General features: G+C 47.8%; 11 protein-coding genes across 11 annotated transcripts; 5 read left to right on the forward strand and 6 right to left on the reverse strand.

Annotated features, from left to right (window-relative positions):
- Positions 1–74: 74 nt before the first annotated feature.
- On the reverse strand, positions 75–596 carry Bathy01g04850 (histone H2A; the record flags this gene model as incomplete). The annotated part of the gene is made up of 2 exons (XM_007515587.1): positions 75–348; positions 505–596. The coding sequence occupies 2 exons, from the start codon at positions 594–596 to the stop codon at positions 75–77; spliced, it is 366 nt and encodes a 121-aa protein (XP_007515649.1).
- A 417-nt stretch (positions 597–1,013) lies between these two features.
- Bathy01g04860 (histone H2B) lies at positions 1,014–1,544 on the forward strand (the record flags this gene model as incomplete). The annotated part of the gene is made up of 1 exon (XM_007515617.1): positions 1,014–1,544. The coding sequence occupies one exon, from the start codon at positions 1,014–1,016 to the stop codon at positions 1,542–1,544; it is 531 nt and encodes a 176-aa protein (XP_007515679.1).
- Positions 1,545–1,636: 92 nt separating this feature from the next.
- On the reverse strand, positions 1,637–4,162 carry Bathy01g04870 (predicted protein; the record flags this gene model as incomplete). Its single annotated transcript, XM_007515169.1, has 1 exon — positions 1,637–4,162. One exon carries the CDS (start codon positions 4,160–4,162, stop codon positions 1,637–1,639), a length of 2,526 nt encoding a protein of 841 aa, XP_007515231.1.
- A 306-nt stretch (positions 4,163–4,468) lies between these two features.
- Positions 4,469–5,278, forward strand: Bathy01g04880 (predicted protein; the record flags this gene model as incomplete). The annotated part of the gene is made up of 1 exon (XM_007515340.1): positions 4,469–5,278. One exon carries the CDS (start codon positions 4,469–4,471, stop codon positions 5,276–5,278), a length of 810 nt encoding a protein of 269 aa, XP_007515402.1.
- A 151-nt stretch (positions 5,279–5,429) lies between these two features.
- On the reverse strand, positions 5,430–6,800 carry Bathy01g04890 (histone acetyltransferase GCN5; the record flags this gene model as incomplete). Its single annotated transcript, XM_007515181.1, has 1 exon — positions 5,430–6,800. The coding sequence occupies one exon, from the start codon at positions 6,798–6,800 to the stop codon at positions 5,430–5,432; it is 1,371 nt and encodes a 456-aa protein (XP_007515243.1).
- A 556-nt stretch (positions 6,801–7,356) lies between these two features.
- Positions 7,357–11,025, forward strand: Bathy01g04900 (unnamed protein product; the record flags this gene model as incomplete). Its single annotated transcript, XM_007515137.1, has 1 exon — positions 7,357–11,025. The coding sequence occupies one exon, from the start codon at positions 7,357–7,359 to the stop codon at positions 11,023–11,025; it is 3,669 nt and encodes a 1,222-aa protein (XP_007515199.1).
- Positions 11,026–11,296: 271 nt separating this feature from the next.
- Bathy01g04910 (predicted protein) lies at positions 11,297–12,661 on the forward strand (the record flags this gene model as incomplete). Its single annotated transcript, XM_007515214.1, has 1 exon — positions 11,297–12,661. The coding sequence occupies one exon, from the start codon at positions 11,297–11,299 to the stop codon at positions 12,659–12,661; it is 1,365 nt and encodes a 454-aa protein (XP_007515276.1).
- A 72-nt stretch (positions 12,662–12,733) lies between these two features.
- Positions 12,734–14,506, reverse strand: Bathy01g04920 (predicted protein; the record flags this gene model as incomplete). Its single annotated transcript, XM_007515291.1, has 1 exon — positions 12,734–14,506. One exon carries the CDS (start codon positions 14,504–14,506, stop codon positions 12,734–12,736), a length of 1,773 nt encoding a protein of 590 aa, XP_007515353.1.
- A 116-nt stretch (positions 14,507–14,622) lies between these two features.
- Bathy01g04930 (ribosomal protein L31) lies at positions 14,623–15,108 on the reverse strand (the record flags this gene model as incomplete). The annotated part of the gene is made up of 2 exons (XM_007515663.1): positions 14,623–14,904; positions 15,106–15,108. The coding sequence occupies 2 exons, from the start codon at positions 15,106–15,108 to the stop codon at positions 14,623–14,625; spliced, it is 285 nt and encodes a 94-aa protein (XP_007515725.1).
- Positions 15,109–15,433: 325 nt separating this feature from the next.
- Bathy01g04940 (predicted protein) lies at positions 15,434–17,008 on the forward strand (the record flags this gene model as incomplete). Its single annotated transcript, XM_007515154.1, has 1 exon — positions 15,434–17,008. The coding sequence occupies one exon, from the start codon at positions 15,434–15,436 to the stop codon at positions 17,006–17,008; it is 1,575 nt and encodes a 524-aa protein (XP_007515216.1).
- A 65-nt stretch (positions 17,009–17,073) lies between these two features.
- Bathy01g04950 (unknown protein) lies at positions 17,074–17,397 on the reverse strand (the record flags this gene model as incomplete). The annotated part of the gene is made up of 1 exon (XM_007515265.1): positions 17,074–17,397. One exon carries the CDS (start codon positions 17,395–17,397, stop codon positions 17,074–17,076), a length of 324 nt encoding a protein of 107 aa, XP_007515327.1.
- Positions 17,398–17,497: the final 100 nt, after the last annotated feature.

Consider the following 17,497-nt stretch of genomic DNA (forward strand, 5'->3'; position numbering starts at 1 on the left):
GTTGAGATAAGAATCTCAATGTTTTTTGTTTTGTTTTTTGAAAAGTTTAACAAAGTAAATCGCGGTTAGGCAGTTTACTTCTTGGACTTCTTCGGCAACAAGACCGAGTGGATGTTCGGCAAGACACCGCCAGACGCGATCGTGACCGTACCCAACAACTTGGACAATTCTTCATCGTTTCTGATGGCCAATTGGATGTGTCTCGGTACGATTCTGGACTTCTTGTTGTCTCTGGAGGCGTTACCGGCGAGTTCGAGAACTTCAGCCGCTAAGTATTCCAAGACCGCGGCCAAGTAGACCGGGGCACCAGCACCAACACGGGTGGCGAATTTGCCAACCTTGAGGTATCTGTTTATGGATAGAAAGAGAGTTTAATAAAGGTCAGCGTTTGTAATTTCAAAATCTATTATTCGAGGAACGGTCGCATTCCACATCTTTTCCAAAATGCATCATCCATATCGCGCTCTCATCGAATGTAAAATGTAAACGATACATATAACGTACCTAGCGATACGGCCAACCGGGAATTGGAGGCCAGCCTTCGCGGATCGCGAGACAGCTTTTTTGGAGGATTTACCTTTACCACGTCCAGACATTGTGTTATGTGTTTGTTTGTTTTAATGAGGAACTCGCTGGAGTTTTTGTGTTTTTTAGGGGGAACTGAAAAAGTGTCCACTCTAAATTCATCTTTCGAACCCCCATTTGGGGTTAAATCCAGTATTCTTCGTCGTTAGTAATCAATACCGCATTAAAAGGTATCAACAGCTTTTACTTCGCGAATAACAACAATTATGATCATATGCGACACTTTTCGCGCCAATTGATTGCGTACACGAGAAGCTGTGATCCATTAGATTCTGCTTTTTTTCACAAATAAAAATTTAATTGTCCGAATTTTAGAAAATCCAACTGCAACCCAAAACAATTCAAAATTCGAACCACTCGTTTCTCGACCATTTCCCTCCAATACGACGCCATTATTAAACACACTCACATACATACATATAACAAAAATGGCCGGCAAGAAACCAGCAAAGAAGACCGTCAAAGGCGGCGCCAAGAAGTCCTCCAAGAAGAAGGTCGAAACCTACAAGATCTACATCTACAAGGTCTTGAAGCAAGTGCACCCGGACACCGGCATCTCCTCCAAGGCGATGAGCATCATGAACTCCTTCATCAACGACATCTTCGAAAAGATCGCGACTGAAGCCGCCAAGTTGGCCCGATACAACAAGAAGCCGACCGTGACGTCCAGAGAAATCCAAACGTCCGTTCGATTGATCTTGCCGGGTGAATTGGCCAAGCACGCCGTCTCCGAAGGGACCAAGGCTGTCACCAGTGCGTTTTTTTTAAAATTCCTTCAACGGGTCGAAATTTACTCACCTTTCCAATTCTCTCTTTATCATCACAGAGTTTACCTCCGCGTAAGCGTTCACCTCTTGTTAAACGTTCTCTCGCTGTCTCCTCAAGAGACACCGAAAGAAGACCAAACAAACAAAACATTGAGATTCTTATCTCAACCAACCATACAATTCAATATATAAGAGAAATTCAAAATTGAAAGCTCCAAAAATCGTTTCCCCCCCACCAAAAGCGCTTGATAATACTACTTCTTCTTTAAACTGTTATTAAACTACTACAAACTCAAAAACTCTTCGCTGCTAATCCTCTCGACGAAGGAAAGAAATCCTTCGTATCCGTAGTACATCTTTTTCTCGTCCTGAGCCTCTTCGACGTTTCTATCGGTGGAACTTTTACTACCACCACAAACACACCCGTTGAGAAGAAAGTCAATTAAATCGGCTCCAACTAACCTATCTTTGCACAAGAACAAGTTCAAACTCCTAAGATCTGGCTGGTTTTCATTATTCATCCCGTCGTACGCCATTAACACCAACGGCGAGTTCTTAGAGATTAATAAAGTATAAACCAGTCGCGTCGGCGAAAAGGCGTTCGCGCAGCGACAAAAGACTTCTTTGTTGTGCTTCTTTTCAAATTTAGCGTCGACGTACGTATCGCCGCTGATTTTGGCCAATTTTGAAATCAATGCCGTGAGCCAATCGATGACTAACAAACGCGATTCGAATAATCCGTCGAGTTTCATGATGTGGAAGACCTTTCGGCAGAGCAAAGAAAAGACGGCGTCGTCTTTCGCAAAGTCGCGAACTTCTCTCGGCGTTCGCGCGACTTTCTTGGCACAGGTGCACACTCTGCGTATGCGCCTTCGCCAGTAATACGACGTTGAAGCGTCGTCGTACTCCGTTACTGTGTATTCAAACGCCATTTGTAAAATAGGCGGACTGTTCTCTGCCACGGATAAATCGTCTTCGTCGCCGAAACCAATTTTTGATGAAAAATCAAAATCAAACGCAAACGCGTCTGCTTTTTCCATCCTAGCGACGTGGTATAATCCCTTGTACTTCTTATCTTCTCTGAACGAGTCGCCGTAGGCATTCGCGACAATATACTCGGACGAAGTGCGGAGTCGAATGGCACAGTCTCTCGCCGTGCGCCCGTCGACGTTCTGTAATAGTTTGAAAATTTCGCTCGGTAAGAAGCTGCTGATGTCGCCAGCATCGCTCTCCTCGTCGTTTCGTAAAACTATGCCGCCAGAGATGCTCGAGATTGGAGATATCGCGTGTAAACCACAAAAAACGGACGGCTTTGAGCACAGAATTGTATCGATGCAAACGTTATTTACGCTCGCGCGTCTACCGCAGTGTTCGTAGAAGAAGAAAGCGTTGGTATCATCATCGTTCCTTCTCTTCGACGCGCTCTCCTTCTTCTCTTTCATGAAGAGCGCATCCGTCGCTTTCGCGCGCAAATCTGCGCTCATTTCACTCAAATAATCGTTCAGTAGAGTGTTTATCTCGTCGTTGTCGCTATAGATGCTTCCAGTACCTGCGTTTGGCATTCCAGATAAAAAGCACAGCACGCGCGCTCCGTCGAATTCAAACGGTTCCTCCTCTCTCTTTTTCTCGTTCTCCTCAAATTCGTTAAAATCGTCGTCGCCATTTCCTATCGCGACAGCATCTCCATCGTCGTTCATACCGTTCAAATTAAGTACATCTACACCGTTTCTGATATTTATATCTTCACTCTCCATCATCTTGAACGCATCTTCGGTAATCTCATCCTCCATGGCTCCGAGCAAATCCAAGACGAGCGAAAGCGCCGGACCAAACGCCCGCTTCTTTTGGTACCTTTTACTCACCGTCAGTGTTTCTCCGCGAGTGTTTGTTTTCGTTGCTGATCCGTTTTCAGGATCTTCTTCTACCTCTCCGTTTGCGCTGGTCGATAACTTGGCCATCTTCACTCCCAACCCATTCAAGGCAGTATTACTTTCACCACCGCTATTACTACTACTAATCGAGTCAATCGCCGCTAACATGTCCTCTTTATACTTATCCACCCTGGCGAAAACTCTCCGCATTTGCATCACTTTCTCGAAACTCATCAACACCTCATCTCTCCTCAACTCATCGATATCGTCCACTCTTACTTTGTTTCGTCCAACGACATCGTACGCCGTCAAACCTCCGTCGAACGTCATAATCGCAAACGTCGCGTCCGTCTGTCCGCCATTTTCTGCGCTCACCGCTTCCAAAGCCGCCATCGCGGACGACTTTGCAATCTCCAAAGCGCTTCCACCTTCCGTCGTGTCGATCAAAATCACCCTCGTTGGTCCACTCGTGCTCGTTCTTGCCTTGACCCTTTCCGCCGCCACGATAAATTCGTTGTGCTCCTCTCTCAACTCTGGCAACCGTTCGAGGTACTTCTTCGCTCTCGGGTCGTCCTCGTTTCTTCCGTTGATGTATCGACTCACTCTCTTATACCGTTCCCGTTCTCTCTCGTTCTTCCACTTTGTTTCGTGCCCACACAAGGCGCAATTAAACCCGTCCTCGTCGAACATGCAAAACGCGTTGACGTACCCGAAACAGCTCTCACATCTGGCTATTTTCCCCGCCGCTTCTCTCTTCTTCTTCCCTAATGTTTCTGTTGTTTCTGTTGTTGTCGTTTCTGTCGTCCTTCTCTTCTTCATCTCTCCAAACGGAGACACGAACACGCCGAACGGGACGCCAGACGCTTTCTTCTGTCCCGCGTCTCGCGGGAGTCGATCGACCGTCCAACTGAAAATCTTTTTATTGCTGATGCCATTCATTTTACCGGACCAAAGAAATCCATCGTTTCTTACGTCGTCGTCAAAGTGTTGTGAAAGTCGTTCGTTCGTGTGGTGGTCGTTCAAACAACTCGAGAGTTCTTTTTACGCAAGCAAAGAAACTGCTCTGTTCTTTTCCATCCTTTACGTCGTCGTCCTCAAAGTGTGAAAGTCGTTCGTGTGTAAAGTCGTTAAAACAACAACGCGAGAGTTCTTCTCCTCAAACTGACTGAGGAAGAAAAAACAGATATTTTTTAATTCAACAAACAACACAAAAAGTCACACACATCTCATCACAGACTTCTTCTAATGGCAAACTCGACCACTCTCCAATCGTGGCTGTGCCACTCGAACAACCGCATGGACGACGACACGGTCTTGTTAGATTACAAAGACCTCGTTCGCGTGCGACGATCGGACCTGTGGCGCGTCTGCGAACACGACGGGTGGATAAACGATATCGTCATGAATTTCTGTTTCGAGAGACACCGGGAACGAGCGAGAGACGAACAGTTTCGACATTTAAAAGGAGAACTGATCGATCCAAACGTCGCGCATTTCTTGCAACACGGAGATATTTTGGACGCGGCGCAACTGTTGAAGGATTTAGAGCTGGATGGGTCGAAATTGTTTTGTTTACCAGTCAACGACGAGACCGATTTGAGTTTACACGTTGGTGGGTGTCACTGGTCCTTGTTGGTGCACACGCCGGCGGTGACGGCGGATATTCCGGCGAGATGGTCGCACATCGACTCGATGAGCCATAAGAACATTCCACACGCGGAGAAGATGGCGAAACAGATCGCGAAAGGGCTTTTGATCAACGAAGGGAGAGGGTCGCATTTTTTGTCCACCGCCGGCGACGGGGACGCCGGCAAGGAAAACAACAACTTTGAGGTGGAGTTGTTTTCGTTGGAAGATACGCCGCAACAGAAAAACGGACACGATTGCGGAATATTTGTGATAGAATTAGCGTGTAAGATTGTAGATTTTGGCGTAGAGTGGGAAATCGACGAGGATTTTGATATGCACGATATCGACGCGAGGGGGTGGAGGAAGGAAACGTATCGAGATATCGAATTTTTGATCGTTGACGACGGCGAACAGTTCACCGCGTAGTATCTCTATAATTTATCTCGCCGAAATGTGCGACGATGACAAAAACGAGATAAAAGCATAGCGAGTGTACATCATCATTTCATTCTTTACTAGTACATTATATCGTATTATATATTTGCTGTGTTCTCTCTGCGCGCTTAGAAAACAATTTTCATCGATTCAAGTAAGAACCCGCTTCTCGCACTTTGAACGTAATCCCCGCCGCTATTTTTGCGTCGAAGAACAACTCCAGTCGATTCGCGCACTTGTAGTAAATCGTATCCACGGCATTATATAAGCGGCAATTTTCAAACATCCTCTTGAAATCCGCCGCGAACATCTCTAACGTCACGTAATAATTCTCGCTCTCCAAGCGTTCGGAGACGCTTTCTATATCCGTCGGATCTTTCACGACTTCGTAATAATCCGGGACCTCTTCTTTGTTCACCGCGCTCATAAACGGCCAAGAGTCCGGATGCGTTTTAACGATAGCTACAATTGAACGCATGAACTTGTGCAAATTTTCTATGGTTGGATACCCGTCCCCGCACCCCGGGTGGACCAAGCGGTACCTCGGAGGATCCGGCGCTTTCCATTTTGCCTCTTTCAAACCTTTGATGGTCGACAACGGATCTGTAATTCGGTGCTTACCAAACTCCCCACCGTCTTTAAATCTCGTTAATCCCGGGTACACGACGTGTGCGGTGGTCATCTCTCTAACTTTAGCCTCCACGCATTCTCTCTGCGCTCTAATATTCTTTGGAAAATCGACGTAGGAAATTTGCGCTTCTAAGGCGCACTCCATAATCGTCCCTCCGTCGTATTCTTTGATGTACCCGACCCATTTCTCTCTTTCCATGACAATATCTTTCGTAAAACCTTGCTTGGAAAAATAACCAACCGCGTTGTTATCCGCAAACGTGATTAAATGCGTCATGTCCTCCTCTTCTTTCACGTACTCCTTCAAATGATTCATCAACCTCGTCCCGTACCCTTTCACTTGCTCGTTCGCAGAAATAGCGCAAAACGCAATCTCGCACATGTTTTGCCTCCAGAAAGGCCTATACGTAATCCCTCCAATAACCACGTCGTTCTTCAAACACAACATCGAGTGATGTCTCGGATCGAACACCAATCGAACGATGTACTCCTTCGGCATGTTCGGAAGCTGTTTGCTAAATATATTCTTCAAAGCAATCAACCATATCGAGTGTTGCTCGTTCCCATCGTTTTTAATCACCTTCCATTGCAACTCCCCGTCCTCCTCTTGCTTTCTCAGGTGCATGTCTCTGTTCGCGTAGTGTCCGACGGTTTGCCCGCCCAACGTGTTTGATTTTTCTCCTGGATTTATTACCATCGCTCCATTCATTCCATTCGTCGCTCCTAACAACGCGGCACCACCACTGCCAAAGTCTTCTGTTTTTATCTCCATCTTCGTCTTCTTGTTCTCAAAAGTGTTCTCGTTCTCGTTCTCGTTTTCTCGTCCTCGTTTCTTGTTGTTCTCGTTGTTGTTGTTGGTTTCAGATTTGAAAAAATCAAACATCTATTCTTTCTTCTCTCTTTTGTTGTGGAACGTGGAAAAACTCGTCCTCGATCTGATGATGATTTTGTTTCTCTCTCTTCTCTCGTTTTCTTTCGAATCAATGCTAAATACTTTTTAAAAGGAAACGAGACGATCGTTTTTATGTAACGCTTCTCCCGCGCGCGGCCACGTCCTCTCGCACGTGTTGTTGTTGTTGTTCGCAAAGAGAGTCAGAGAAAGAGAGCACAAACACTCACTCGCGGAGGAAAGAAAAAAGAAGAAGAAGAAGATTCTGTGAGGGGTTTCTCACATCAGATCTTCCGCTCGTTTTCTCTCTCTTTTTTTTATTTTTTCGAAAAGAGAGGAAAAGGCGAGAGAGAGGAGTGTGCGTTGTTTTTGCCTTGCGTTTTTTGGTCAGACAAAGCAAAAGAAGAAGGTGATTTTGACTTGAGAGAAACTCTCTCTTCTGTCTGATGAGGAAAAGAAGGAAAAAAAAACTTGTCGTTTTATTCCTCACAGTAAGAGAGTCAGAGCGAGTCAGAGAGACGATCATCGTTTCATCATCAGCAGCAGCAGCATGGCACAAGGTGGTGGTGGTGGTGGTGGAGGTGGAAATGGCGTGAAGAAGAACGATGACGACGAGAAAAGGAAGTCTTCTCATTCTCTGAGAGAATCTTTGCGACTGTTGGACGAGTCACTCCGGGGAAAAACGACGAATTTCTCGACGATTTTGGTGGCGTCGTTGAACGATGATGATGATGAAGAAACAAAGAGAACCTTCTTCAAAGCGCCGTCGTCGTTAACGTCTGCCATAGGCGACGCGCAAGAGAAGCAACAAATAACGTCCGAAAACGAAGAACCGAAAGTAAAAAACAAGCAGGACTATTTGCAAGACGAGATGCAACCGTGGGTGAAACCCGTCGGAGCCTCGTTGGCCGATCCCGAACAAGGACCGTTCATCGCGTGGTGCGAAGAACACTTTCGAGAGGTGACGACTGAAGACGCGAAAAAGTTGATTCCGAGCACGAGTCAACCGAAATTGGAAGAAGATCCGGATTTCTTGACGCTGCCGGTGAAGGAGAGGAGTTACCACGAAGAATGGGAAGAGATGGATAGGAAAATGAAGGAAATGGAGGAGGAAAATAGACGGCGGGCGCGAGAAAACGCGCGCATAGAATCCATCCAGTCCAAGCAGAAAAAGAAACAAAAATCGAAAGAACACGGAACGAAACAGAAAGGGTACGTTGCCGGAGCGAAGACAGTGAACGATGACGCGAAGTTTATCGTCACGCGAATCTCTCCGATTGCAGATTTGAAGGAGATCAAAGAGTATTGCGGGGTGTGTTTCGACGGCGAGTCGTACGAAGAAGATCCAATCATTTTTTGCGAAGGATGCGATGTTGCCGTGCACTTAGCGTGTTATGGTTTACAGAAAGTACCGGAAGGCGATTGGATGTGTCGCGCATGCTCGACGAGAAGTTCCAAGACGGTGAAGAAGCAATGCTGTTTGTGTACGTGCCCGGATGGCGCGTTGAAACCTACGCGAGATAATCGTTGGGCGCACTTGTTCTGCGCGCAATGGATTCCAGAACTCTTTATTTCAAATACGAAAGCTATGGAACCGGTTGAGAATATGAATAAGTTAGTTAAAGAACGTTTATCGATGAACTGCGTGGTTTGCAAGACGCGAAACCAAGGCGCTTGCATTCAGTGCGCGTACGGGAACTGCACGGTTCCCGTGCATCCAATGTGTGCGGTGCAGACAGGCATGCGAATGGAAGTTAGAACGGATAAAAAGAAGGAAGAGGTTGTTGATTATCGAGTGTACTGCGAAAAGCACGCGGCAGTCCTCGATAAGGCGGCAAAAGTCGTGGAACAACGGCAGCAACAGGACGAAGGTGGAACGAATCCGTCTGGGAAAGACGACGATCGAGAAGAGAAGAGCAACAAGAAAGGGGAGGACGACAACGACGACAACGACGACGACCAAGAAAAAGAGAGCGAAAAAGAGAACAACAAGAAAGGCGGCAACAAGAGCGCGAGCGCTTCGCCGGCAAAGGTAATGAAACCTTCGTCAACTCCGTCCAAATCAGAGATTGCGACGCCAGCGGCGGCGCACAAGAACGACAAATCTGCGAATGAGAATTCATCTTACCGAGACGATATGGTATCTCCGATGTCTCCAAAACATGGTCCGACAGATGCCGTTAACGAGCACATGGAGAAAGCTTTAGAATTCCCAGCACCGGAACTTCCATCAGATATCAATGAATTTCTGATGGACGAACGTCAGGATGCGCAAATCGCCGTTTCGAAAATGAAAGCTGCCGCTGCGAACAAAGCTGCCGGCGGCGGCGGTGGTACTAGCTTAGCCGAAAAATGCATGATATGCATCAAGATGAAGAAAGGAACGTCGTGCGGCACGCCAAACGCTCCGTTGAAATGCTTGCGTAGGAAGGAAAATATAGAATCGCTTCAGAAGGAGATGGAGAACAACCTCGGGATGAAAAGTCCGAGGTCGGAGAGCAAGATACTCACCCCGAAGGAAGAGCTCGAAAGACTGAACAAACACAAGCACTTATTCGAGAAGTTTGCTCCAGCAGATGAAGTCACGGCTGAACTTCTCCGCGCGCAAGCGGCTTTAGCGAGAGTTGTCAACGTTACCCGAACGATGGCGAACGAGCTCTTGGAACGCATAGAGGCTGATCAACCGAACGTGCAGAAGCGCTTCGAAAAGATGGAAAGGACGGTGAGAGACGTCGAGGCGTATGAGAATCGGTATCGAGGTGGACGCTGGCGAGTTGAGAAACTTCGCGCCGGCGGACAACTCCCCGCCTTGGCGGATGGGGGTGATGGCTCCTTGGAAAGCCTCAACGCCTCGGGCGCGCTCGTCGATCCTTTGTGTACGATAGTGGCTATGGAGGATGCGCTGTGTTGCGTGTGCACCGGCGGTGAATCCGAGCCACCAAATGAGATTATGTTTTGCGAACGTTGTGAAGTCGCCGTACATCAAGACTGCTACGGAGTTGGTGAAATTCCAGACGGCGATTGGTTATGCTGGCCGTGTCAAATTGTCGAAGACCGCGAGAGAGAAATGAACGCGCCAAGAACTAGACCTCCAAGATACATGCGCGAGGCTGGCGATGGTTTAATGTACGATCCGAGAGTGAAGTGCGAACTTTGCCCTGTTATGCGTGGAGCTATGCGCGCCATGGTTCCGGCGAAACTTTCGAGTCCACTTTCAGAGATGAAGAAATGTGCGTCAATCCCGAATTCTTCCCCTCGCCCGGGAACTACTTCAAGCACGCCTGGTGGAAAGGTGGAGGTTAAGATGGAAAATGTCGATGTAAAAGACGTCGCTATGACAGATGCCGAGCAGCCTGAAATGGAGACACAACAAGACACGCCGATGAATAGAACCAAGGAAGAAATGGTTTCGCCCGCTTCCCAAAAGCTGTCCGCTCTTAAAGACGATGCGAAAGCGCTTGTGAATCAAACGCCGAAGACCGATTCTCCGGCTAACATGCGTCCGCACAAGCTGAAATGGGCGCACGTTGTCTGCGCAAAGTGGATGCCGGGTATATCGTGCGATTTGTTCTCCAACGAGCCGGAAGCTATTCGCGGCGAAGAGTCTGTCCCTTCGCGATTGCTCCAAGCGACGTGCTCGGTGTGTAGTAGTAAAGAAGGTGCAAAAGTCCAGTGCTCGAAGGAAGGCTGTCGCATGTACTTTCACCCGCTCTGCGCGAGACGCGCAAATTATTACATCGAGTACGGTCCGCAAACCGAAGGCACGCCGGTTGGACACTATTGCAAGAATCATTCGACGCAAGCTAAACGGGACGCCGGCCGAAAGATCAAGCCGAGTAAGATTAAGGGAATTGCTACGAAGGGATCGTCTTACGTCAAATCTAGCGTCAAGCGACGACCGCCGACGGCTGAGGAAATCACCTTGCTCAAACGCGCGAGAGTCGGTTTGGAAACTTTGCGTTTACTTTGCGAGCGCGTGAACAAGAGAGAGAAAATCCGCCGGGACGAACTCGAATCACTCGGAACGCTTTGGAAAGCTCAATTGAACGGCCAAGCCAGTGGCCCGGTGTTGAAGCCGGGCGAGTTAGAAGCCGCGGAAGATCACGGTTTCATTCGCCAGGGTCCAGCTGTTGTTTATCTCACCTCGACTTCCATGGAAGAAGTCGCTCCGAGTGTCCCGCCCGGTTACGAACTCGCGCGCGAAGAGAGCATCATGTGACCGACTGTACTCTCTCGAGGAAGTAAGGAAGAAAGAAAGAAAGAAGAACACACATTTTATTTTGCGCTTGCAGAAATGCAAAAAAGTAGCTTTTGAAAAAAAAAATTTGCTCTTATTTCTAATAACCTCCCTCTCAAATCATCGTCAGAGAATATTTTATTGATACGCGCTGCTTCGTAGTCGCGGATCAATAGTGTCTCTGCATCATCGTCTTCTCTCGCGCGCGAACTGATCCACGCACGCGAAAAGAGAAATACTATCAACATCAAAAATGGGGTGCGGCTGCTTCGGTGGTGGAAGTAAAGACAACAAAACCGACGACGATAAAGCCGCCAGGGGAAACGTAAATTCTTCCTCCGATAACAAGAAACGGGGAGGATCTTTATCTCTCGTGAAGAAGAAAACATCCTTCGGTAAAAAACAAGAGCAAACACGAAGGTCGTTAGATGCCAGCGGCACCGACGCGTTCCACGACGCGGACGATGGCATATCGGCACCAGATTACGCGGTGAAGGATAGAAACGAATCCTTTCAACCGTACGCGCACCACTTGCATCCGATTTTAGGCAACTTGCAAGGCGATACTTCCATGAAAGGCGCTTCGATACCGCGATACGACACGCCAGTGAACGAACCGTTAGTAGGAAAGCCATCGACGTGGTCTGGAAATCTTGGGAATTCGCACACGTTTTTACTTCGAGGGAAACATTATAAAAGAGACCGAAAGAAGTTTACCAGTCAATCTTCGGCGTACGAGGTGCAACAACTGTTGGTGTTTCGCTCGGAGAAGAAAGTGATGGACGTACACGAGAAGATATTAGGTAAAAAGGTTGGAGAATTGATTAGAGAGAGGGTGCCTTCGGTATTGATTGTGAACGTGATGATTCCAGATTATCCTCCCGAAGGTGGTGTGTTTAGTAAATTGGCGAAAATACCTCCGGATGGGCAAGGTCATCAAGTGGCGATGGTGTGCAAGATATCGGATTGGGCGAGAGAGGCATTTGAGAATACGAAAGATTGGAAGGATTTACCGCCAGAGTTGAGCTTATTGTTGAGATACATCGAAGGTACAGATGGAAAGGATGGGTTCGATGGACCACCGCATCAGTGCGTGACGAGACAGAAAACGAAAGTGGTGGTCATGGTGAAAGGAGGGCAGCACGAGTTGCCGTGGCCGGTACGCATGGCGCTTTCAAAAGGGAACGGGAAACCTTTCATGACGGATAGAACTGGGAATTTTACTAAAAGAGGAGGGTGCTTTGAAATTGATATTGATGGACACGCGTTCAAACCGTTGGCAACGAATTCGTTGAGGACGTGTCACGCGTTCTTTAAGTATTTGATTTTAGATATCGGGGTGGTTGTCCAAGGCGAAAACGAAAAAGAGTTACCGGAGAGACTGTTGACCTGTTTGAGAGTGAGTTATCCAGATTTAGAAGCCGTGACGGCAACGTTTGAGAACATCGAGCCGGATTTAAAGCAAAGAAAATGGGTCGAATGGAATAAGTTACGGTTACGTGAAGTCGGGTCTTCGTTTAGATTGCTTCCACTTCCGTCCTTGAAATCTTTATCGAAGAGTCAGCCGAGCGCTGCTCCAGATTCGCCGGAGAGTGTAAAGAGCGGAGGGAGGAATTAATATTAATAATAAATGAAAATAATATGCAAGGTGTAATCACCTAGGTACAACAGCAACGATTATTAATAATATCTACATTGTGCTCATTTGACGTCTGTTCCAAGCAGATCCACCCCTATCGCCTTCGTTTTTACTGTCCCTTTGCGCCGAGGAGAAATCTTCGCTCGGCACAATGTCTGGAATGTCTTCTCCATTTGCGAGCGCATCTAACCCAGCTCGAACGTAATCAGATTTATCTTCAACATTAAATAACAAATCCCACTCTGTCACAGCGATGGGAAAGATTTTATATCCAGCCGCTTTTAATAAGTTGCGCTTCAAATTCGTTTGACCGAGCGCGTGATCTTTCACATTGCGCGCAAAGTGCGAAGGTCCGTCGACTTCGAGAACGACGCCGATGGATTCGAGCAAAACATCCACGCGATAGCCCGCAACGATAGCTTCTTCCTCGTACTTTTCACCCATGTACGAGAGAATAGCCGCAACGTCCCGTTGAAACCAAGAAATAACCGGCGGACGACGTTGTTCGGCCCACGCGTTGGAGCACTTTTCCATTAAAGCATCCGGGAGAGTCGCGTTTTTATTGGTATCGGACGATGAAATCGCCATAGCTGTTTGGTACAGCTGATTCAAGTCTCGTCCTCGAATGCTATCGTCTTCCATGAACTTTTTGATACCTTCTTGAGAGCACACGTGACTCCAAACAGTTTTCAAAATGTCCGAGTTCAATCCCACGTCATTACGCAAGTTCACGAGCGACCAACTCAACGTGCAAAGCTGCGCGCCTTTCAATTTGTTCACGGTTTGTTGCGTACCGTCTTCGCCTTCGTTTGATCCTGGGGCATTGGAAGCCCACTTCGCGACTCCCTTGATGATTCCATCGCCATCCATTTGTAAGTGAGCCGTGGCCCAGCATAACGTTGTGATTTTAAAGGAGTCAAATCCTTTCAATCCGCCTTGCTCGGCGTATTCATTAATGGCGGAAAACAAACCTTCGTTGGCGTGTCGACATGACGCTAATGCCCAAGCAACATTCGTGACGTCCTTTGGTTTCATCTCCACCACCGAACGCGCTGCTCGGTTCGACAACACTTCCATTTCGGCCGCATTTGCAGCCTCGCCGGAGACGACGGCGAGACCCCAAATTGCTTGACACACGGCTGACGTCTTGAACTCTTCGGAATTTTGACGCGCCGCGGCGACGGTTAAACCAACCAAGTGTGCGAATCGCGGGTCTCGTCGAATCCCTGCGCGTTCAAAGCGATCCATTTTGACGCTTTGAACTTTATTTCCCAAAATTTGGAGCATTTTACCGGCAATGTTCGGAGAAACGCGACGCAAGCCGCCATTTTCGAAAACTTTCAAACAATCTTGCGGAAAGATGGCGTTTTTCGCTTCCGCTTGAATCACCTTCCATTCGTCGTACGTCATCGTCCACTGGTCTTTCCATTCTTTCGAGGAAACCATATCAGGTTCCCAGATGCCAGGCGCATCAGTGGCTACGCCGTTTTCCTCGGAGGAAGAGGCTTCAAAGTCACCGATGGAGGATTCTGGCTTTACGTACTCGCCCGTCTCTTCATCGAGGACCCAACCTCGGGATATCGCCGTTCTAATCTTGTCCAGATCGCGACCGGCACGAGAATACCTTCGCGGTTCGCGTTTTTCTTTTGCTCCACTACTAACCTCTCTCGCCTTGCGAAATTGCATCGCTCGACGTTCGGTATCCTTTCTCGCGTTTTGCATCCACTCGTTCGGATCTGGTTTTTCATCGCCGTCACCACCGGTTGCGGTAACGCGAAATGTATACGCGTTTTTCGTCCTCCTCACGGTTGATGGTGTTGACATTTTCTTGTTGTTGCTATTCGTACTATTCTTTGAAATTCGAGCGTTCCAAGCTATCGACGCCGTCGTCTCGCGAACAAAACTACCCGACATAACGATGATCGATGTTTTTTCTTTCTTTACTTCTTCGTTGGTTGTTTCTTCGCGCCTTGTTGCTGCTGATTAGTCGCTCTCCCTTTCAACCCGCTCAAAAAGTCAAACCCTCGTCTCTTGAACTTCGCCGCCTGTCCCGTCGCCGCGCTTTTTGGAGGAATCCCAGTCCAAGCTGGATGCGTGTATTGGTCTTGCGACAAGAAAAATCGATCCTGGTGGTGTTTGACCGTCGACCACAACTGATAGGTTTGTCCGTTCGTGCCGACGTACTGAACTCTGCGAAGAAGAGGATGGATTCCTTTCCTGGCCTGTTTATATCGCAAACAGAGGAAACGGAGCAAAAGAGAGAAAGAGTTGATGTCAGCCGTGACGCGATGAAAACGCGTCGTCGGTCGTCGTCGTCGTCGTCGTCGTTTCGAAACAACACAACAACACGAGCAGAGAGAGAGGGGAAAATTCTTAATTTCGAGAAAGAGAAAGAGAAAGAGAGGAGTGAGACGACGACGCACCATATATATATATACAGTGAGAGAGAGAGAGAGCGATCGGCGAGAGGGTATTCTCTTCGTACGTCTGCGCGCTGAGGGTGTGTGTGTGTGTGTAATGAGTTTGAATGAATGCAAAAGGAATGAAGAAAAAGAAGAGCCGCCACTTGGTCTGATGGTTAAATTTCTCACAATTCTGCCCCCACTACAAAAAAGGAGATTGTTGACGACGACGACGACGACGACGACGGCGAGAGAGAGAGAGAGAGGCTGAAAAATGCTACTTCTCTCGAAGTCGTTATCGTCGTCGTCGTCGTCGTCGTTGCGAAAACCACTGACGAGGATGATGATGATGACGAGGACGACGACGAAGAAGAACAAGAGGACCAATGCGCTTTTTTATGCATCGTGGGAGGGAAGTTTGGAGAACGTGGTAACGAATCAAGGCGTGGTGACGAGACGCGCGACGTTGGGGAAACGTCTCACGTTTCTCGACGTCGTCTGCGTCGCCGAACACGATCAGCAGCAGCGGCAGCAATATTATTACTTGAAAGTCACAGAACCGAACGTGACGAAGCGCATCAGGGTGGGAGCAACTGTTCGTTTTCGAGGAAAAGAATACGACCACGACGCGAGCGGGAGAAGAGGCGAAAGGACGAAAGGGGTGTACGTAGAAACGGAAGATGTGCCGGAGTTATTGGATATGGCGCCGGCGTCGATGGTCGTGAACGCGAGAAAGTTTTTGGCGGATTTGGATGGTAAGAACACTTCCTCTTCGTCTTTATCTGGCGCTTCGTCATCTTCGACTCCTCCCAATGGGACTGCGGCGGCGTTGATATCGCCGTCGGTCTGTCGCACGTTTATACTGGGCGCCGAGTGCAACGACCCGTTATGTACGAAAAGACACTACGCGAACGACGATTTGCTCGAAGCGATGCAGCAAAGTAGAGTGAACGCTTCGAAGAGAGGAAAAAGCTATGCCGCGCAGACGGCGTACGTGGAAGGAGAACAAGAGGCCCACGCGAAGAATAAAAAGAATAAAGCCGAAGCAGAGCGTCTCTTCGCGACGTTTTTATGCGAAACGTTTCCGGAAGCTGAAACTTTCGTAGATGTCGCTGGAGGTTCAGGAACGTTATCCTATGAACTCAACGTGGAAAAATGGAAGAATGTCATTCTCTGGGAACCGAGGTGTGTCGCGTTGACGAAGATTCAAGCCAAGATTAAGAACGCTCGTCGAAGAGCATTACAAAGCGTCGATAGCAGAAATAGCAGTAGCAGCAGCAGCAGCGATAGCGATAGAGATAGCGATAGCGATAATAAACATAGCTATGATGATAATAACGCGTCATCTGTTCAGAAGTGGTTGCGATTAGAAAACTGGATGCTCGTCGCCAACGAGGAAGAAGAGGAAAGATTGAAACAACACGAGAAGCGCGTTTTGGCGTACACGAATCTCGGCGACGGCAAAGTTGATACTCCTGATTATCAGTCGTATTACGAGACAAAATACGATAAGAATCAAGAATTAGAAACATTTCCGAAGCGAGCGGTAAAAATTCCTCCAATTTTAAGAGACGCGAAAGAAGAAGAAGAATATGCGCTCTCCACGTTTGAGCACGTGCGAGAAGAATTTTGGGGCGTCAACGAAAGAACTCGACATAAGCTGGAGTCTGCGGATGTCCTGGTTGGTTTACATTCTGACCAAGCCACCGAAAGCATCGTCGACGCCGCTCTCGAACTGAACAAATCCTTCGCCGTGGTCCCTTGCTGCGTCTTCCCGACCATGTTTCCAGAGAGATTCACCGAAGACGGCGGGACGGTCACGACGCAAAAGGAGTTTGTCGATTACTTACTCCGCAAAGATAAGGATATCAAAGTTACGTTTTTACCTTTCAAAGGCCGAAATGCCGTCGTGTATAAGATCTAAATAAAGCTACATGTACTAATACTAAGTTCTAAAATTCTCTCTGAGTATCTAACAACCTTCTTCTCTCAAACTACTCTCGGGTTCGCTTGACTCGCACTCTTCAACCCTTTCTTCACGCGCGCACACACCCCGTGTATGCACCTCAAATCTTCCGCTATATTTCGTAAACTCTCGTCCGCTTCGGCGAGTTTTTCCTTCGAGTCTGCCATGTTCTCTTTCGATTTATGCGTAAACAGGTCGAGTTTTTTACTCGCGTTTTGCAACTTTTGGACGGCTTCTTTTTGCGTTCTCGCCATGGACTCGATTTCTTCCCGAGAGATGAAGTCTGTGGAGAGCGTTTCCGTGAACGAAGAAGAAATAGAAGACTTCTCCTCCTCCGTCGTCGTCATGAAAAGCTATTTCGCGCGCTTTCTCTTTCGTGGTGTCAGTGTGTGTCAGTGTAACTGTCTATATTATAGCAGTGTGGACTAATTATGTTGGAACAACTTC

The sequence above is a fragment of the Bathycoccus prasinos genome (assembly GCF_002220235.1).
Source record: "Bathycoccus prasinos genomic : Chromosome_1".
NCBI classification, from domain to species: domain Eukaryota; kingdom Viridiplantae; phylum Chlorophyta; class Mamiellophyceae; order Mamiellales; family Bathycoccaceae; genus Bathycoccus; species Bathycoccus prasinos.